The following is a 20,494-nucleotide window of genomic DNA, read 5'->3' on the forward strand; positions in this document are numbered from 1 at the left end:
TCCAGAGCGAGGCTGCGCCGGCACCGACCATCGCCGGCTGCGGGGGGAGCGGGGGACAGACCATCCACCGCGGGAGGGGGGAGCAGGGCTGGGAGAGACCATTCACCGCGGGAGGGGGGGGTCGGTGGGGCTGGTTGCGCGTGGAAGGGGGAATCACTGTGACTGGGAGAGACCATTTCTCATGCGGGGTATCAATAGAGATCAATAACCATTCCTCTTGGGGAGTGGAATCAGTAGAGCTGGGAGGGACCATTCCAAAGGGGGAAATCAGTGGGGTGAGGGCAAGACCATTCCCCGTGTGGAGAGGGGGTGTCTGTGGGATGAGCAAGGGAGACCCTTGTGGGGCGCCAGTGGATCTGGGAGAGACCATTCTCCGGGGGGGGGGGGGGTGTCCATGGTTGGGAGACACCATTCCCCGGTGTGGGGGTGCCCATAGGGTTGGGAGACACCATTCCCCACATGGGGGGAATCAGTGGGGCGAAGGACAGACCATTGCCCATGGGAGAGTGGGGGGGGGGGGGGTTGCTCATGGGGCACCCCATGGCCCTGTCCCACATCTGCTGCTCTGGCCCCCGGACCCCCGGACCCCCAGACCCCCTCCATCCCCTGCCCCACACCCCCATTCTGTCACCCCCCCAACAGGGCTCAAACCCCCCCCGAAGGGGATCACAGCCCCCAGCCCCCCATGGCCGCAGCCCCCCCCCAAACACGCTCCAGCCTCTGTACAGCCGTTTATTGCGGGCGGGGGTCTCTGCTCGGTGTGGGCCGGGGGGCAGCAGCCAGGGGGGGGCCCAGACCCCACCAGCGCCCGGGGGTCCCATCCCCGGCTCCTGCGCCGGCAGCCGGGGGGGCACAAGGCCCGTGGGGAGGGGGCGGCCGTGGCCGGGGGTCCCGACGTGTCCCGGCGCGGCCCAGCATGGCGCGGCACACGGCACATGGCGCACGGCACGTGGCGCACGGCAGACGAAGCGCAGGCAGCGGGCGGGGGGCAGCCGGGGGGCACAGGCGAAGCTGCGGGGGCCGGGGGGGCCGGGGGGCCGGTGCCCGGTGCCCGGTGCCAGCTAACTGGTGCCCAGCGGGTAGGTGGGCGAGTGGCGCTCGGTGCCGATGGGGCGTGAGGGCACCTCGGCGAAGCCAACGTGTCGCCGCTCTGGGGACAGAAACGGGGCGTCAGCACCGGGCGTGGTGGCACCGGGGACAGCAGGGATAGGGGGTGGGGGGGTAATGCCCCATGTACCCCCGGTGCCACCGTCCTGCTCCTGCCCCGGCTCCTCCTCGTCATCCTCCGCTCCCTCGGGGTCCTCGGGGATCTCCGACACCGTCAGCGACTTCAGGTCCTCCTCGCGCTCGTCGATGCCGCCGGCAAAGGACACCTTCTGCCCGCCTGTAGGAGCCAGCACGGTGGCCCCGGGGATCCCCAGTGTGAGGTGACCCCGCTGAGGCGCGGGGGGGACGGGACCCCGAGTCCCGGTGCCCGCCTGACATCCCCAGGTGAGGGGATGCAACGAGCAGCCACGTCCCCTCACTGTCCCTGTGTCCCCATCATCCTCATCCTTCTGCCATCCCCTTTCCTCCAGCCACCCCTGTTCCTCCGCCATCGCCATCCCACCACCATGCCCATGCTCCTGCCACCCCTCTGCCATCCCTGTTCCTCCCATGTTCCGGCCGTCCCCATCCTTCCTCCATCCCTGTGCCCTCGTCACTCCCATCTCCATCCCTCCGCCACCCCCGTCCCCATCCCGTTACCTTTCCGCTTGTGCGCCTTGAGCCCGGCGGGGAAGTAGCTGCGCTCGGCTCTGCCCTGGCTCCCCGGAGCTGCCCGGGCGGGGGTCGATGAGGCCGGGGCACCGCGAGGCACGCGCGGCACCGGGGCACCGCCGGGGCCGGGCGATGCCGCGTCACACAGCGGCCGGGGGTCCGGCTGGCGTCACCCGGCCCCGCGGGGGACGGGGACACGGCCCCGCGGGGGGACGTGGTGTCCTCGCCGGCGGACGGGTAGACAGCAAGGACAGGAAGCACCGGGAGCAGCCAGTCCGTGTCCCAGTCCCGGCACACGCCCTGTCCCCGAGCGCTACAGGGGATGATGACCCCTGTCCCTGCTCCAGCAGCCCCGTCCCCATCTCCCCGTGTCCCCCCGGCTCCAGCAATCCTATCCCCATGTTCGCTGGGTTCCAGAAGCCCTGTCCCTTTGTCCCCATATCCCCTGGGCTCCGGCATCCTTGTCTCTGTGTCCCCGTGTCCCCGTGTCCCCTTGTCCCCTGGCCTCTGGCAGTCCCCTGTCCCCATGCCCCAGACTCCAGCGGCCCCCACCGACACATCCCCACATCCCTTGGGCTCCAGAATCCCCCTCCCCATGTCCCTGTGTCCCCCAGGCTCCGGCATCCATGTCCCCACATCCCCTGGGCTCCGGCAGCCCCATCCCCATGACGCCCGTCCCCCTCACCAGACTCGAGGGCACTGTCGGGGTCGCAGCCGTCATCGGGCTCCCCGTCGGAGCTGTCGCCCCCGCCCATGCCACTCTCCAGGTGGGACTGCACGATGCGCTGCACCGCTGGGGAGACGCCGGTGTCACCGGGCACTGGGAGCACTGGGAGCACTGGGAGCACCGGGGTGTCCCCCCAGCCCCCCCGCTGCCCCCGAGCCGCCGTTCCCCCCGCGGGAGGTACCTTTGAGCGAGGGCGGGGTGTAGGCACACGGGTTGGTCCTCTTTGGTTTGAGCAGGCAGCCCTCGCCCGACGAGCGCTGCGGGGGGAGCGGCGTCTGGGTGGGGGGGGCCTGGTGTCCCCCCGGGGGTCACCGCAGGCCCGGGAGAGCCAGGACCTCCCCGGCCATGTGGGGGGGCTGCGATGGGGGTCTTGCGATGGGGACCCAAGGCTGACACCCACCCCCTCCCCAGCAATGAGGACCCTGCTAAGGGGATGTGGCACTGGGCGCATGGTGTTGGGGACACCATGATGGGACCCTGCCATGGAGACCCTGCACTGGGGACCCCACAATGGGCATGGGGTATTGGGGACACCGTCCTGAGGACCCCTCCATGGGCATCCTATGCTGGGGACCCCCATTGTAGAGACACTGCCATGAGGACGTGGCGTTGGGGTCCCCACGATGGGGACATTGCCATGAGGACGTGGCGTTGGGGTCCCCACGATGGGGACATTGCCATGAGGACGTGGTGCTGGGGTGGCCCTGATGGGTACCCTGTTATGGAGACCTTGTGTTTGGGACGCCTCGATGAGGACCCCACCATGGGGATGTGGCACTGGGGACGCAGTACTGGGGACACTGGGGCGAGTGACCCCGCGGCGGTCACGCGCTGGTTTGCACCGCGGCCAAGCTCCACAGCCTGGCTCAGCTCCATGTCCCCATCCCGCGCTCCCGTCCCCGGCGCTGGCGCCGTATGCCCGTGCCGGGAAGGAGCCGATAAGCTCCAGGCGCGGGGACTGGGCCCCGATAACCCCTCCCGGGGGACACGGGACGGGGGAGCGGGGCTGTGTCGGGGATCCCGGCGCCCACTCACCTGGTAGGGCAGGTTCTCGTCCTCTGCATCAGCGGCGCCGGGGAGAGAGGGATGAGTGGGACACTGGCACCCAGCGGAGCCGGGCAGGGCCCTTCCCACCCTCGGACCCCCCTCCAGGGGTTACCTTGCCCGCTGGGGACCCGCGTCCCCTCCCTGCCACCCTCTTCCTTATGTGACACCTCGTCCTCCCCCCGCCACTGCGTCCCATCCCAGACATCCCATTCCAAAGGTGGCACTACATCCCACTCCCCCACCACATCCCCTCCCTGCCACCATGTCCCATCCCAGACATGCCACACCATGCATGACAGACACCATGTCCCATCCCTGCCACCACCTCCCGTCCCTGAGCCGGACGTTCCCTGCCCCGCTCCGCACCCCTGCCCCGCTCACCTGGGGAGGAGTGTTCGGAGAGCTGGAAGAGCATGGCCGGCGTGGGCCTCCGCCGGCGGATCTGGGGCACAGCGGGGTGTCACCGGCTGGGGACGCCCCGGGTCCCCTGTCCCCTGCCCTGCGCCCCAGGGACAGGTGTCTGCACGTGTGTGAGCGTGTGTGCGCCTGTGGGTGCAGGGCCACGAGCCCACCCGGCGCGGGGTCCCCGGGCTGTCCCCAGTCCGTCCCAGCCCCACGAGAGCCCCAGACCAGCTCCTCCGGGGCGGCTCTGGGTCCGGCGTGTGCTGGGGACGTCCTCTTGGATCAGGGACAACCGGTGGGGGTGGCTGCACCGACCCCCAGCGTGTCCTGTCCCCTTCATCCCATCCCTGTCCTCATCCTGTGCCTCTGTCTCATCCCTCCCCTTCTCTCCTGTGCCATCCCTGTCCTGTCCCTGTCCCTGCCCTGTCCCCCCGCCACAACTCTCCCTGCGCGGGACCGCAGCTTCCACGGGGACCTTGGAGCTCTCTCGTCCTATCCCCGTCTCTCTCCCATTCCGTCCCTTTCTGTGTCCCCCACGCAGTCCCGTCCGGTCTGTCCCTCCCTTCCCATGCCCTGCCCACTCCGATCCCCCTTGTCCTACTCTGCCGGTCCCATCGTCTCCCTTCTGTCCCCTCTGTTCCCTCCGATCTCCCCCCGGATCCATTCCCTCCCTCCCTCTGTCCCCTCCCACCTCCCGCTTGTCCCATCCCATCTGTCCCAACGCATCTTCCCCGTCCCCTCTGTCCCTTCCATCCCCTGCCTTGTCCCCTCTGTCCCCTCCGATCCCCCTTGTCCTGCTCTGCCGGTCCCATCCCGATCCTCCTGTCTCCTCCGATCCCTCTTGTCCCATCCCATGCCTTGTCCGTCCCCTCTGTCCCCTCTGATCCCCCTAGTCCTGCTCTCCCTGTCCCATCCCGTCCCTTCTGTCCCCTCCAATCCCCCTTATCCCATCCCCTCCCTCCTGTCCTGCTCTGTCCCCATCCCGTCCCCACCGTCCCCGTCCCTCCCCGCCTCCCTCCAGCACCCTGGGGCTCTCCCGTGTCCCCCTCCCGTCCCACACGGTCATTCCGGGGGTCCCTCCTCGTCCCGAGGTCACCGGCAGCGCTTTGTCCTGGGACCGAGGAGGGACCCCCGGGGTGGCCCCGCTCCCCGCTCGCCCCCCTCACCATCTCGACGGCGCGGGGGTCCAGGTTGCTGGGGGGGGCCGGCACGGAGAACTGGATCTTCTTGCGCTCCTTGGGGTCCATGGCCTTGGCCGGGAGTCACCGGAGCCGGGGGGGGTCTCTGCCACCGGTACCGAGTGGAGTTCGCTGGCACCCGGGGCTCGGTACGGCGAGGAATGAGAGTGGCGGGAGGTGGGGAAGGCAGAGCCGGTGAGGAGGAGGAGGAGGAGGAGGAAGGAGAGGGAGGGAGGACACGTCTTCCTACCAGGCGCTGAATTATTCATCCCCCCCTCCCCGGGCAGGGGGGCTGAGGCCGCGGTAATGAGTCCTTGGGGAGCCCCCCAGGGGGTTCAGCCAACCCGTGGGGGGTCCTTAACCCCTTCCCTGCCATGGGGGACCCCGGCTGCAGTGGCCGGTTGGGATGGGACAGGGACGGGTGGCTCCATATGTGTCCCTGTCCCTTGTGCCTGAATCTCCCCAGAGCCGGGGGGGCAGGGGACAGGGGGACAGCCGCTCCCACCCCTGTGTGGGCAGCGGCAAAATTCCCTCCAGCCCCCCCGGCTACTCTGTGCCACACGGGACAGGGACACCACTCTGGGGATATGCGCAGGGGACATCCGTGGGGACACGGGAGTCCCGAAACATGCCATCGCCTGTGTGCTGGGGGTCCCCCCCACCCCCAGCTGCAGCCGCCGGGATGCCGGGGGTGGGTGGCTGTGTTTTCACCCAGGGCTGTGCCCACCTGCCCTGGCTCTTCCCCAGCTTTTGGAGATTTCCCCCATAGAAAATCCTACGGGACGCAAAATTTTCCCCCTGGGGAAGCGGGGGGTCCATCCCCCAGGGCAACGCTCGGCACCAGAGCTGCACATTCCAGGCAGGGACCGAGGGACATCGAGGGCACCTCTCCAGACCCCACCGAGGGGGCACAACCGTGGGGTCCCCATGCAGGGGGACAGCGGGGTCGCCAGCAGCCGGAGCGGCGGCTCGTCCCCTCCTGGGATGTCCCGGGGCGGTGTCGATGGAAGCCGCCTCTGAGCAGGAACGAGGAAGGGGGAGCTGGGAACTGGCTCCGTCCCCCGGATCTCCCGGTGCTCCAACGGCTGCGGGTGGCCGTGGGCCAGCAGCCGCCGCTCCAGCAAAATATTTACCCGAGTGGCACCGAGCCATGGACCAGCCTCCCGCCCGCCCGGCACCGCGCGGCAAAGCTCGGCAAAACACGGCACAGCCCGGCTCTGGGTGACAAATCTTGGCTCTGGGTGGCAAATCTCGGCTCTGAGTGGCAAAGCCCAGCTCTAGGTGACAAAGCCCAGCTCCGGGTGACAAAACCTGGCTCTGGGTGACAAACTTATCCCTGTGGCACAGCACAGTGACCACCCGGCTGGGGACACAACAGGGACAGGCACCAGCAGAGCCCAGTGTCCTCAGGAAGGCCAAAATCTGGCGACAAGGTGAGGGGCCCTCGGTCACCCTGCGCCCTGGCTGGCCCTGTGCCGGGTGTCCCCGTGCCAGGCTCTGAGCACCGTCCCCATCCCGGGACCGGAGTCGTTATGGCAACAGGTTCCCGGGCTCCATCCCGCTGCTGTTCCCGCTTCTCCCACCCACGAAGACGCCGTGTGAGGGGGTGGCCGGGCCCCCTCCCCTCCCTGCGCTGCGGCAGCGCCGGCACCCGCAGCCCCCCGGGATCGGCACGCGCCGCCCGCGCCCGCGCCCACGCACCGTCACCCGCGGGTGGCACCTGCAGCGTGGCACGGGGGGGCCGCACCGGGCCCGGAACACGGGGGCACCTTCTAGGCACACGTGTGGCACACATGGCCCCGCTCGTCGCCGGGACAGTACCGTGGGCACCCCGTGCCGTGCCCGTCCCCGTGCCGTGCCCGTCCCCGTGCCCGTGCCGCGGTGCCGCGGGGGCTGCAGCTCCGCGCAGCAGCGAATCCTCCCGCAGAGAGAGTAAAAATAGCAGCAGGTTGAGGGAAGAAGCGCTCGCCCCCCGCCAGCGGGCACCGGCGAGGAGCCGGAACCTGCGCCCACCGCGGAGCCGTGGGGACGGACGCGGCGCGGTGTCACGGGGGCAGAGGGGTGTGAGGATGGACAGTCGTGGGGACAAGATGGGGACAGAGCTGGGGACGGAGCGCCGTGGTGATGGGGCACACCAGGGACGGAGCATGGTGGGGACAGGGTGCCACGGGGACAGGGTGCCACAGGGATGGAGCAGCACGGGGATGGGGTGTGTTGGGGGTGGAGCACCGTGGGGACAGGATCCCATGGGGAAGAAATGCCCCAGGATGGACCATCGTGGGGACAGGGTGTGCTGGGGGTGGAGCATCGTCCCCAGGAGGGTCCCATGGCGACGAAGTGTCCCAGGGTTGGAGCATCGTGGGGACAGGGTGTGCTGGGGACAGAGTGTCGTGGTGATGGGGTACATCAGGGACAAAGGATTGTGGGGACAGGGTGCCACGGGGACAGGACATTACTGGGACAGGACATCGTAGGGACAGGGCCCTGTGGGGACAGCGCATCGTGGGGACAAACACACCGGGACGATCGCCCGGTCCGAGGGTGAGTGTCAGGGGAGCGGGGCCTGTGCAGCGAGGGGGCGTGGCCACAGAATGGGCGGGGGTGCCGAGACCCCCCCTCAGAGCCCCTCACCCCGGTGTTCCCCTCCGGCTCCGCCGCCCGGCCCTGCGGGGGTGTTCCTCACCTCTCTCCCGTGTGTCCCCTTCCAGCTGCCCTTGGACCGAGCCCCCCGAGACCCCCCCTGCACCCCAAGACCCCCCCGTGGGTGCAGCCGCCCCCCAGGAGCTGCAGCGGGGGCGGCGGGTGGGGGCCGGTGCTCCCCCGGGCGCAGAGGAGATGCTGGGAGTGGGAACACGCGTGGGAGCAGAGCACGCGTGGGAGCCCGAGGGGGCGGTGGAAAGGGGGGGGGGCGCGCAGGGGGCTTAACCCCTTCGCTGCTGGGAACCCCCTCAGCGACAATCCCGGGGGGCTGCAGAGGGGAAGGGGGGACCTGGGAGGGACCCTCCCTAAATGGGGCTTCAGAGGGGCTGGGGAAGGAGCACCCCAGTGTCCCACTCAGGGACACTGGGCAGCACTGGGGGGTGCGATGGGGAAACTGAGGCACTGACCAGCGCTGGCAGAACTGGGGGGCTGCACCTCTGTAGCCCATCGCGACTGGGGGGCTCCAACCCCGTGTCCTCAGCGCGATGTGGGGGGCTCTGCAGCCCCCTATCCCTGGAAAAATGCGGGGGCTCCAACGCTGGCACGAGGAAGGGCTGTGTCCCTGTGTTCCCGGCAGGATGGGGCGTTGTGTCCCCACACCTGGCAGGACAGGGGTGGCCGTGTCCCCAGCACGACGAGGAGGAGTCCCATCCCTGAATCCCCAAGAGGGTGGGCAGGGGGCTGCGTCCTCGCGGCCCCCCCGGGCTGTGCCTGGTCCTGGTGTCATCGGTGCCCTCACCAGCCCCGTGTGCCCGTCGGCTCCGCGGCACGCGGTGGCAGATGTCACTCCCGACGCTGGCATGGCCAGGCTGGCACGGCCACCCGGGGCTGGCACGGCCGCGTGGGCCGGGCAGCGGCTCAAGGGCTTTGGCACGGGGTGGCCGGAGCGGAGCCGCGGCTGGAGCCGTCCTGGTTGGCAGCCACCGGCCACTGGCCACCGGCCACTGGCCCACGCCAAGCCTCACACCCACACCACGGTGTGGGATCGGGGGCTGGGGGCACTGGGGGGTCCTGGGGCAACATCCCCCGGGGTGGGCACACACCTAAGCGGGGGCTGCGCTGGTTCGGGGGGGTTCCTGCACACAGAACCCAGTGCCAGGGTGTGCCTGGCCCAGGAGGGGCTGGATGGGTAAAACCTTGGAGGGGGGAATTTTGTGGGGGAATACGGGGAGGATAAAGGGGGAATGTGGGGGGTCCGGAGGGTTCCAGGAGGGAAGGGGTGCAGTGGGGAGATTCGGAAAGGCAGCCCGGGGGTCTCCTCTGCCTGGCGGACATCATGTGCCTCAGTTTACCCACCTGTAGGACGTGCCCTCCACAGCCTGAAGCCCCACCCTCCCCCTTTCCTGCGGAGGTGGGACCCCAAGGGACCCCAAAACTCATCCTGGGGCTCCCACGGAGCCCTGCCAGGGTGGGCTGAAGGGGGGCTCCCAGCCCCGCTCCCCCCAGCCCATCGCTGACCCCCCCCCCCCGGGGGGGGTCCCGGCCGCCAGCACAGACCAGTTTGCTGCCTCCATTCCCAGAAGAAAGAATAAAGTTAAAACATCTGTTAATTTATAAACCAATTTAACCATGACTGGTTAATAAATAGCTTCCAGCTGGCACCCCCACCCCGCGCCGGGCGAGGGGGGCCGAGGGGGCACAGCCGGGCTCGCCGCTCTCCCGCAGCCCCCCGGGGTCGTTGTCACTTGTCCCCGTGGGGGTGTGGGGGTGTCCCCGGGGACGCAACGGGGAGAGCCCGGTGCCCGCGGGGAAGGGGCACAGCCACGGCGCCTGGCACAGGGGGATCCCAGAGGGATGTAGGGGGCAGTGCGGTGCCCTTGGGGGGGCTCTGGTCGTGCAGGGGGGGGTCAGGGATGTGGGGACACGGTGGGGCGGGGGGGTTACCCTGCTGCAAGGGGGGTGTTTGGGTGGGGGAGGAGAGAACAAGGAAGGAGGAGTCTGGGGGTGTGTGGATGTGTGTGTGAGGCAGGGATGGGCACATGTGTGTGCCAGGGCTGTGCCATCTCTGTGTGTCCACGTTTCCATGTGTGTGTTCATGTGTGCCAGGGCTGTGCCATCCATGTGTGTCCATGTTCCCATGTGTGTGCCAGGGCTGTGCCATCTCTGTGTGTGTCCACATTTCCATGGGTGTGTTCATGTGTGCCAGGGCTGTGCCATCTGTGCGTGTCCACGTTTCCATGTGTGTGTTCATGTGTGTGCCAGGGCTGTGCCATCCATGCGTGTCCACGTTCCCATGTGTGTGCCAGGGCTGTGCCATCTCTGTGTGTGTCCACATTTCCATGTGTGTGTTCATGTGTGTGCCAGGGCTGTGCCATCCATGTGTGTCCACGTTCCCATGTGTGTGCCAGGGCTGTGCCATCTCTGTGTGTCCACGTTTCCATGTGTGTGTTCATGTGTGTGCCAGGGCTGTGCCATCCGTGCGTGTCCACATTTCCATGTGTGTGTTCATGTGTGTGCCAGGGCTGTGCCACCGGTGCGTGTGCAGCCCCCACATGTCCCCCCACCCCGCTGGGGCCCTGCAGGGACACCCCATCTCTCCCGCTGTCCCCACGCATCCGTGGGCTGGTGACGCATCCCTGGGCCTGTGGATCACCACCCTTGCCGCCCACAGATCCACGATGGAAAAGGGCCTGGCCCCGGTGCTGGGGGGTCCCCATTCCTGCCCCACACCCCCTCTCCGGGGGCCATGGGTGGAGGTGCAAGGCCATGAGCCCCTTGCCGGCCGCAGCGCCCCGACACGTGTCACAATAGTAATGTAATTTGTCCGTTAACAATGGGCAGCTTGAGGTTTATATTTAATTACACCGATCGCACCAACCTGAACTCACCCTTATTCATCAATAATGCATGGGTTTGTGTTTATCGCTGCTTAATTAATCTGTGCTTACGACAATTAAAGGCTCGCAAAATCCCCCAAGGTGGCAGTGGGGAGCGGCTGCGCCGGGCTGGCGCGAGTGCGGTGCCGGCGTGGTGGCGGTGCTGGCGTGGTGGCAGTGCCAGCCTGGTTGCGGTGCCAATGTGGTTACCCTGACAGCATGGTCGCTGTGCTGGCATGGTGGCAGTGCCAGAGTGATCATGGTGCCAATGTGGTCACTGTGACAGTGTGGTCACCGCGCTGGCGTGTGGTGGCATGTGGTCACTGTGCCAGTGTGGTCATAGTCATGGCGCTGGCACGATCATGATGCCAGTGTGGTCCTGGTGCCAGTGTGGTCATGGTGCTGGTCTGGTGGCAGTGCTGGCGTGGTCAGCATTCTGGTGTGGCCACCACTTCGGCATGGTCACCATTCTGGCGTGGTCTCCATGCCAATGTAGTGGCAGTGGCCAGTGAGAGCCAGCCCAGCTGCCGAGCAGGGTGACCCCCCCAGGTACCCCCATCCTTGGCTGCCAGGAGAGGCCTGACACCCCCAGGTGAGAGAAGACCCCCCCATGCTGGGGTGCAGCAGTGGGGACCCCCAGCCCCCCCTCCCTGCCTCAGTTTCCCCACCAGGAAACGACCGAGGCCACCACATCCATCACCCCCCTCCCATCACCCGCCCCCAAACCACCCCCATCCCTCCTTCCCGGTGCTTTTCCCCCTGTTTTTGCTTTTCCCTACCCATTCTGCATGCCCCGACCCCCTCGCCACGGCAGGGCCGGGGGGGCCAGTGCCCCCCACGCCGTGCCAGGCCAGCTCTGTGCCTTTAAGCGTGGCAGCGCGGCTGTCCCGGATCAGCCGGAGCGCCTATTAAATTTTTATGCGAAGTGTAAATGGGCCAGGTCTCCAGCTTCCCGCTCCCTCCGAATGATTTATTACTCGCAAATACCACAGAACTAATTAGTATAGTAATTAATTAATACGAATTTGCATATTTGCATGTGCAATTAGTGCAGTGGAGTGATTACTCTGAAAATGAGAAGTTGGGCCTGTCAGATGGGAGTGTGAACTGGAGTGGAAAAGCCTCGTGAAAATGATCCCGGGCGGCGGCGGCGGCACCGGGCACGAGGCGGCACCGGGCAGGCGGCTGCACCGGCGAGGCCTCGCGTGTGGGGTCGGGGGGCTCAGCCCCCGGGACACCCCCGTTCCCCCATCCCATCCCAGACCCGGTCCCCAAGCCATGGGGACCGCTCCATCCCTCGGCCATCTCCATGGCGACTCGCTGTGCCAGGCGCATCGCCATGGCAACGGGCCGGGCCACGCAGCCTCGCCATGGCGACTGTCGTCATCGCGCTCTGTCGCCATGGAGACCCTCCCCATCTCCCCAAATCCACTCCCTGCTGGCCCCCCCACCTCGGAGTTGGGGTGGGGGTGCTGGTCCTCGGGGTGGGGGTCCCCGAAGGCACCTGGGAGGCGGGATGGGGGTCCCTGGTGTCCCCAGGGATTGGAGCACCCAGGGATGGGGGGAGCACCCCGAGGTGCCCCACACTGGGGTCCCCTGTGCTGCAGGGCTGGCGGGAGCAGCTGAGCTCTGCGATGGCAGCACCAGGCTGGACCCGCTCCCAAGGGATGTGGCCTGAGATCCCCTAAGATGGGACGTGGCACCCCCAGCCCCACAGCTCCGAGTCCAGCCCTTGGCCTTTGTCCCTGGTGCCACCCTGGTGTCCCCTCACCTGTGCCCACCTGTCTGGCTGAGGCCTGACACACTCAGTGCACTTCTGGGAGGGCCACCAGCCGCCTGTCCCTGGCTTTGGGGGGCAGGTGAGCAAGATGGGGGGTGATGGAGGGGGACCTGGCTACAGGCAGCCCCAACCACCCCCATGTGCAGCTTCAAACCATGACATCCCCCCAGCACTGGGCCCCAGCAGCCCCCGAAACGGGCCCAGGCAGCTGCCATCAGCCATAGAGGGGGCAGGGGCTGCTGCCAGCAGCCCCCACTCAGCCTTGCCTGCACCGGTGGCACTGCCAATGTGTGCCCTGCAACCCACCAGGGCAGCCATGGAGGGGCTGCTCTGGCCACTCCTGCAGCCTGGTGACATCACAGCCCAGTTGTGATGTCATAGACTTTTGTGACATCATCAGGGTGGCCGTGTTACCTCACCAGCAGCCAGATCTGCTGGTGGCACAATGGCAGCTCCCTCCAGCCCTGGCCTGGGGTCCCCTGTCCCAGCCCCCCAGCTGTTCCCAAAGGGCATCTGACCCCAGCAGGGGCGAACACACCGGGTGTCAAAGGAGCATGGGGCGGGGGGGGACAAGTCCCGTGTGTCCCCACGCCGTGATCGTCCATCCCCAGCCCCATACGGAGCTGCAGCTCCGGCAGTTTCCCACTGGGCAATTCCCAGGTGTCATTTTCCTAATTAACAACGTATGGCTTAAAAAGCACTTGTCAAATCCCTGGCCTGTGTGTGACTGCAAGGGACAGGCTGGGGAGACATGGGGGGGACACAGGTCAGGGATATGGGCAGGAATTCGGATGCTCTGGGAGCAGGATCCAGTGGGTGAAGCAGCCACACCACAGCCCCAGGGCTGGCACAGCATCTCCCCATCCTCCTCTGGCAAAGGATGAGGGGGTTCTCTAAACCCTAAACCCCCCCGATCCCAGTTCAGCCAGGCCCCCCTCTCTTCCCTCAGTTTCCCTCCTCCATCAGCTTCCTCCTCCCAGGCTCCCCACCCATGACCCTGTGTCACCACTGCAGGGACTTTCAGGGACACGGGGATAGGCAGGGCACCACCCACCCTCCCCATCCCCCAGATCCCCCCACCCGCAGCTGGGGCCCTGCTCACCCGGTGACTGGAAGATGCCCAGGGATGGGTCCTACGAGGGAGAAGCTGCTCCAGGGACCCGGCCCGAAGGCAGCGGGGACAAGGACGGGGACAGGGATGGGGACAGGGATGGGCTCAGCTCTTGCTCCCGCCGCTCTCCTCCCCTCAGTGACATTCCCGGCGGTGGCTCCGCCGCACGTTAGCGCATCCATCTCTCCCCAGCCTTCACCTCCCAGAAATATTGCAGTGCAGAGCCGGCTCCATCTGGCAGCGGCCCCCGCCTCCCCCCGCCACCGCTCGCGGGGAGATGCTGAAGCCGGATCCATCGCTCGGGCCCCGCATGGATCGGCCTCGCTGAGGGGAAGCAGGGACCCCATCGGCGATGGGGGCCAGCTGGGATGACCCTCGTGCCACAACGGGGAGGGGCAGCGTGGCCTGGCTGAGGCGGTGGCCGTGGTGCCACGCGCTGGCCTCACACTGGGGATGCGGCAGCGGCTGAGCCCTGGCAAACTCGCCCCACGCGGGGCCCCTGGAGCCGCCACGGGCCCAGCTGGCTCCCAGCCGGGTCCCAGCACCACCCAGCACCCGGCTCCCACCACTGGCTCTGCCAGTGCCAACCGGCCTCCGTGCCCTCACCGTGTCCCTCCTCATGGCATGTGTCCCCTGGCACGCACCTCGGGGTCGGAGCTGCAGGCGGGGTCCCCGTCTGCATCCATCGCCTTCCTGCTGGAGGGAGGAAAGGGACACGGAGGATTTTGGAGGAGGAAAGAGCTTCACGCCTCAGCCAAACTCCCCACTGTGCCTGCCTGGCACTGAGGCCACCAGAGACATAACTGAGGTGGCCAGGGAGCAGAGGTGGCAGTGCTGGGACAGCCTGTCCCTGCACACATCAGCGTGATGGGGAGCAGAGCCCCGGGGTCACCGGGCCCATCTCTCCAGCCCCCACACCCAAAAAGGCAGCACCCAGCCCTGCCCCTGTTCCTCCCTGCTCCCCCCCGTTCCCACCCTGCTCCCCAAACTGTGCCTGTTCTTGGATTCACGTCAGCCTCACCTGCCCCTGCTGCACAGGGCAGCCCCAGTTCCCGTGGGATGGATCCTGCTCATCCAGCCCCTGCGCTGCCAGATCCCTGCTCACCTCTCTGGGTGAAGCCCCTGCCCAAAGTCACCCAGGGACCAGGATGGGGCTGCCCCTGCCCTGCTGTGCCCTGTGCCATCACTGGCCATGGTGGGAGGGACAGCACAGGGACAGCACCAGGATCCCACTCCTGCCCTCTCCTTGGGCCGTGTCCGGGCACAGTCCAGCCCAGGGCACCCACGAGGCAGTGGTTTGGGTTTTCATCTCCCTGCTCCCCTTTCATCTCCTCTCCCTGTTTCATGTCTCCACTTTCTTCTCCCTCCAAGCGCTGCGCATGCTGATGAGCCTCACGCCGGCGCCCACCCTCGCGCTCGCCGGCTGCTAATTAGGCTGTAACGGGTACACTGGGCCAGGGGCTTGTGGCTTGTGCCTGTCCCCATCCCTGTCCCTGCACGGGCCAGCTCGGCCACTCACACTGTGGCATCTCCTCAGCCTCAGGCAGACTGAGGATCCCCACTGGTCCCCCATGGGCCATAAGTCTGATGCCAGGAACCAGGGCACCGATGGCTTCGCTGCCCTGATACCTGGGGAGTGGCCACCCTCTAAGGGCTGGGTGTCCTCTGGCCTGGGGACCGATGGTAGGGGAGTGGGGACTTACCCAGAGCTGGCTCTGGTGTGCCACGGGCATCAGGTGAGGGTGGGCTCCTGGTGCACGGTGATACCTGCAGGTCACCCACCAGCCAAAGGAAGATGGCAGCAACAGAGGGAGCTGGACGGTGCTGCGGGAAAGGGATGTGTTGTGCCAGGAGGATGCCCTGGAATCGGCGCCCAGCATGGCACCGGCACTGGCAGGGCCAGGGTGGGCCCTGCCTCCCCGCGGGCCGGCTCCAGCCCAGGTGCCATCTGCTCGGCCGCAGCCGTGAGTGACAGTCGGAGGGTTAGGCAGCGGCAGTGCCGGGGGGACGCTCGCCACCGGCGGAGCCCCTCTGTCATGTGCAAGCCCCGGCCCCTGCACCAGGGGAATGGGTACCGCCGGTGGCCCTGGCACAGCCCCGGTGGCCGGGCATGGCCAGCCCTTTGTCTGCATGTGGGCACGGCCACAGCCACCACTGTCACCGTGTCCACACCGTGGCCGTGCCACCCTCGCCTACTGTGCACGGCCAGTGTGTGACACCCAACCCCTGCCCACATCCCTCAAGCCAGGCAGGTCCTGACCCGCCGGGTTTGTGGGGACAGAGGAGATGCAGGACACAGCATCGACCTCAATGGATGCAGTCAGGAGCGGGACGCCGGGTGATGGGATGTGGCTTCTGGGGACATCGTGTGCCCATCTGGGTTCCCTGGCGCTGCTGCTGCTGCTCACCAAAAGGGCAGCAGCGATTTCTGGGTGCACAGACACCGCGGTGGGGGCAGATTTGGAGGCCGGAGGGTGACAGAGCAGTGAGGAGTTGCCCGACAGACAAAGGCCTCGTTGGCTGAGCCGTGGCACTGCCGGGCCTCGGCCACCACCAGCGTGGGACTGGCATCCGTGGAGGCTCAGCCCCCGCGTGCATCGGGGAGGGCGTGAGTGTGCCGGGGGGGTGTGTGTGTGTTTGTGTGAGCACAGAGGGTGCCAAAGGCTGCGTGGGGCTGTGCCGTGGGGTGGAGGCACCTTGGCATGGCTGTTCGGCCAAGGGGGTGCCAGCGGGTCCATGTGCCGCCCGCGTGGGGACACAGAGCCCTGCAGCCACCAGCCCTGCCCACGCCACACCTGCAGCCCCTGGCCAGCACCGGTGTGGCCAAACTGGGCACTGCCACCACCACCACCATGCCCGGCCACAGCCCCCAGCCCGTGCCAGGCCCTTGCCACCGCAGCCATCGCCGCTCGGCTGCCGGCTGAGGGTGGGGACGGACCCGGGCGAGCCGCCGCGGCATTTTGCGGCGAGCCGCAGATGCCAGCTCCCAGCGAGGGTCCCCGTGGCATCTCCCCCCTCACCCCAGCGCCCGCCTGTGTCCCCGCCACGCTTGGCCCAGCCGGGATGGTCGGTTTTCCCGCTGGCTCCATTGTTCCTCCCGGCCCCGCCATCGCCTGCATCTCGCCCGGGTCCCATTTTGCGGCGTGTAGGCAGAGCTGGAGATTTGGAAGAGGTTTTTTTTTTTTCTTCTTTTTTTTTTTTTTTTTTTTTTTTAGAGTACAGAGTGACAGATGGCGAGTCCTCCTTCCCCAGAGAGACAAATCTCCCTGAATGCAAGCGCATGTCAATCATTAGCTCTCATGTGATAGCTCTCGCGCATGACGTGCCAACCATATGGCACTGGCAGCAGAGCTGGTACCCCCTTTGCTGGGTAGAGATGCCACTCTCGCCTCCTTTTGGATAGAGGACTGCAGGAGGCTGGAGCACCTCAAGGAGCCGCGTCCCGCTCCCAGAAGATGCTGGGAACAATGAAATAAGAATTCCTGCGGTCCGCCCGAAGGTGAGTTATGTAAGAAGTGGAGGGTTGGGAGGGCAGCGGAGGAAACTTGAATGGAGAAAAGGCAACTTCCATGTTGATTTTGTTTCTCCGCCACGTCTCGCCCTTTTTTCCCCCCATCTTTCGTTCTCCCCCGGCCCTCGGTTTTCCCACTCCCCGCCGGCCCCGCTGATGGGGTTTTCTCCCCCCGCCGGAGCCCCCCCCAAGGGGGTTGTTGGGGTTTCGCCGTCCCCGGTCCCCCCCCCCCCTCCCCAGCCTGGGCACGCCCGGGGCGCCGCGGTCCCGGTGGGACGGAGCGGGCAGCGGCGGCCGAGCGGCATCAACGAAATCAGCGCGGAGCCGCCGCGCCGCCGCCCCGGGGGGGCCCGACCTGGCGGAGCCGCCCCCCCGCTCCCCCGCGGCGCCCCCGGCCCCCGCCCCGGGCGGTGCCCCCCGCCCCGGCCCCGCCGCGTCGCCCGGCCCCGGGGGCGCCCCCGGCAGCGCCGCCGCCCGCGGCCCCCGCGCTCCCCCGGGGGGGCCCCGGCCGCCCCCGCCGCCCCCCGCCGCCCCCCGGTTGGTGCCGCCGCATTTTACGGGCCGCGCTCCGGCGGCCGCGGGGAGCCCCGGGGCGGGGAGGGGGAGCCGGGCGCGGCTGACCGGGCCGGAGGGGGTACGGGGGGTACCTGGGGATGCCGGGGGGGGCGGCGGCCTCACCTCGACCCCCCCGGCCGTGGGACGGCGGCGGCGGAGCCGCGGCCGGGGCCGCTCCGTGCCCGCGGCAGCGAAAAGTTGGAGGCGTCAAAGAGGGACCGGCGACACCGGGCCCGGCCCTCGGGGCACCGTGGGGGGGGGGGCATCGGGCGGGACGGGAGCGGGGGGGGCGCGGGGGCTGTGCAGAGGAGCGAGAGCGGGGCGCGGGCGGCGGCCGCGGGGACCCCGGCGGTGGGGCTGGGGGGGGTCGGGGTGGGGGGGAATCGCCGCGCCCCGAGAGAGCCCCGGTGGCCCCGGGGTCGGGCAGCCGGGGCGGGGGGCAGCGGCGGGCGGCCCCGCGCCCAATTCGTTTTCGCCGGTCCCGGCGGGTGGGAGCGGGGCGGGGGAGGGGGGGCGGGCGGCGGGGCCGCCGGTAACGCCTGGCTCTTTGCCCCCCGCTGCAGCCACCATGTTGACGCGACTTTTCAGCGAGCCCAGCCTGGTCCCCGAAGTCCCGAAATTCCCCGGTTGGGCCGAGGAGTGCGAGGACGATGCCCGGAGCGAGAAGGAGGAGCGGGCGGGGAAGGGCTGCGCCCTCCCCGAGGAGCCGCCCGAGGGCTCGCTGGGAGAGAGCAAGGAGGAAGGGGAGCTAGGAGGGGACGAGGAGGAGGAGGAAGAGGAGGAGGAAGGCCTGGAGGAGGCGGAGGGCGAGCGGCCCAAGAAGCGCGGCCCCAAGAAGAGGAAGATGACGAAGGCGCGGCTGGAGCGGTCCAAGCTGCGGCGGCAGAAGGCGAACGCCCGGGAGAGGAACCGGATGCACGACCTGAACGCGGCCCTGGACAACCTGCGCAAGGTGGTTCCCTGCTACTCCAAAACCCAAAAACTCTCCAAAATCGAGACCCTCCGCTTGGCCAAGAACTACATCTGGGCTCTCTCCGAGATCCTGCGCTCGGGCAAGCGGCCCGACCTGGTCTCCTACGTGCAGACTCTGTGCAAGGGGCTGTCCCAGCCCACCACCAACCTGGTGGCCGGCTGCCTCCAGCTCAACTCCCGCAACTTCCTGACGGAACAGGGGCAGGAGGGGGGTCGGTTCCACGGCCCCAACGCCGCCTCCTTCGCCGTGCACCCCTACCCCTACCCTTGCTCGCGGCTGGCCGCGGCGCCCTGCCCGCCCGCCGCCGGCCCCGGGCCGCACGGGTTGAGGACACACGGCTACTGCGCCTCCGCCTACGAGAGCCTCTACGGCAACACCTCCCCCGACTACAACAGCTCGGAGTACGACGGGGGGCTCAGCCCCCCGCTCTGCATCAACGGCAACTTCTCCCTCAAGCAGGACTCTTCATCCCCCGACCACGAGAAAAGCTACCACTACTCTATGCACTACTCGGCGCTGCCCGGCTCCCGCCCCGCCGCCCATAACCTGGTCTTCGGGTCAGCGGGGATGCGCGGGGGGGTCCACTCCGAGAACATCTTCCCCTACGACATGCACCTCCCGCACGAGCGGGGCCCCATGTACGAGGAGCTCAACGCCTTCTTCCACAACTGACCCCCTCCCCACACCCCTCCCCATCGCCGAGGTGGCGGGGAGCGGGGGCGACCCCCCCACACACAAACCCCCCACCCGCGGCGGCCCCGCGGACCGGCCCCCGGGGCTCCGCCGTGGGCTTTGGTGCAATATGGGGACCCGGCCCCGGCGGCGGGTCCCCGCGCCCCGTGGGGACAAAGTGCTTTTTTGGGAGGATTTTCCCTTTTCCTTAAATTTTTATTATTGTCGATTTCGTTATTTTTAAAATGTTCATTATTTATTACTATTTCTTTGTTATTTAATATTATTTATTTAGTTATTTTATTATTATCGCTATTATCAGCACTATTATTATAATAACTATTATTAATTATTATTGTTATTATCGTTATTATTATTATTATTTTCCCCGGGGGAGACGCCTCGCACGGGCCGACCCCCTCGTCCAGCCCGCCGGAGCCCCCCCGGTGCCCAGCATGACCCTCTGGGTCGAGCCGCTTCGTTTCATTTTTAATTCGTTTTAATTAAATTTTATATCTTTATTTTTAATTCTTTTTCTTCCCCCCTCCCACCCCCATTTTGGGCCGTTTCTCCCCTCCCCAGCCCTGACCCCGACCCCCCCGCACCCCCCCGGCATTGGACACCCGCTGCCCCGGCCCGTGGGAGCGAGAGGAGCCCGCGCTGCGGCGCGGAGCGAAACTTTCCGAAGCAATAAAGAGGCGCAGGGAGGAACGAACCCCAATTTCTATCTATGCAAGAGGCCCGGCCCGGCGGACGCTCCGAGATGCACTTTGCTTTGGGGGGGCCCCGGCCCCGCTCCCCGCCCCGGGAGCTCCTCGCAGCGCGTGTGTCAGGACGTTTTTTACCTGTTTTAAAAACTTGAAACGGAAAAAAAAAAAAAAAAAAAAAAGAAAGGAAAAAAAAAAAAGGAAAAAAATAATGATAATAATGAAAAAAAAAAAAAAAGGAAAGTGACCACCCCCCGCGGAGCCGCCCCGGTTTTCCCGAGCTGGCGGAGCCGGGAAGCGCAGCCCGCAGCTATGCAAGCGGGGCTCCGGGGGGGCTGGCGGGGCTGCGCTCCCCCCGCGGCGCCCGGCCCGGGGGTCTCCGTCCCGGTTTGCCGCATTCCTTCAGCCGGGAGACGCCGGGAAGCCGATAATGCTTTTTTTTTTGGTTGGGTTTTCTTTGTTTTTTGGGATTTTTTTTTGTCGGAACCTGCCCGCACCACCTTCGAGAAACCAGCATTTTTAGAGACCAGGGAGGAGGAGAGGAGGAGGATTTCTGA

At 67.2% G+C, this 20,494-nt stretch overlaps 2 protein-coding genes across 4 annotated transcripts; one reads left to right on the forward strand and one right to left on the reverse strand.

Moving 5' to 3' along the window:
- Positions 1-718: 718 nt before the first annotated feature.
- Positions 719-5,566, reverse strand: PPP1R1B (protein phosphatase 1 regulatory inhibitor subunit 1B). 3 transcript variants are annotated; one of them, XM_082297564.1, is made up of 8 exons: positions 5,101-5,566; positions 3,914-3,974; positions 3,521-3,543; positions 2,667-2,742; positions 2,444-2,551; positions 1,747-1,815; positions 1,238-1,384; positions 719-1,150 (listed from the first exon to the last, which is right to left on the reverse strand). In XM_082297564.1, exons 1-8 carry the CDS (start codon positions 5,179-5,181, stop codon positions 1,062-1,064), a joined length of 654 nt encoding a protein of 217 aa, XP_082153690.1. In that variant the 5' UTR covers positions 5,182-5,566; the 3' UTR covers positions 719-1,061. The 3 variants fall into 3 exon arrangements, with proteins under 3 accessions (XP_082153690.1, XP_082153691.1, XP_082153692.1); XM_082297565.1 differs by having other exon boundaries at positions 3,914-4,197; positions 5,101-5,565; XM_082297566.1 differs by having other exon boundaries at positions 3,914-4,031; positions 5,101-5,196.
- A 12,587-nt stretch (positions 5,567-18,153) lies between these two features.
- NEUROD2 (neuronal differentiation 2) lies at positions 18,154-19,230 on the forward strand (the record flags this gene model as incomplete). Its single annotated transcript, XM_082297573.1, has 1 exon — positions 18,154-19,230. The coding sequence occupies one exon, from the start codon at positions 18,154-18,156 to the stop codon at positions 19,228-19,230; it is 1,077 nt and encodes a 358-aa protein (XP_082153699.1).
- Between the last annotated feature and the right edge of the window lie 1,264 nt (positions 19,231-20,494).

Source organism: Coloeus monedula (genome assembly GCF_965178545.1).
Source record: "Coloeus monedula genome assembly, chromosome: 26".
In the NCBI taxonomy this organism is placed as follows: Eukaryota; Metazoa; Chordata; class Aves; order Passeriformes; family Corvidae; genus Coloeus; species Coloeus monedula.

Bases quoted from the DNA above. Each gene is read 5' to 3' on its own strand.
- PPP1R1B (XM_082297564.1), bottom strand. From the start codon at position 5,181: ATGGACCCCAAGGAGCGCAAGAAGATCCAGTTCTCCGTGCCGGCCCCC. The intron at 3,975-5,100 runs GTGAGGGGGGCG...GCTGTGCCCCAG, and splicing joins ACCCCCGCGCCGTCGAGATG to ATCCGCCGGCGGAGGCCCAC. The intron at 1,151-1,237 runs GTACATGGGGCA...TTCTGTCCCCAG, and splicing joins GCAGGACGGTGGCACCGGGG to AGCGGCGACACGTTGGCTTC.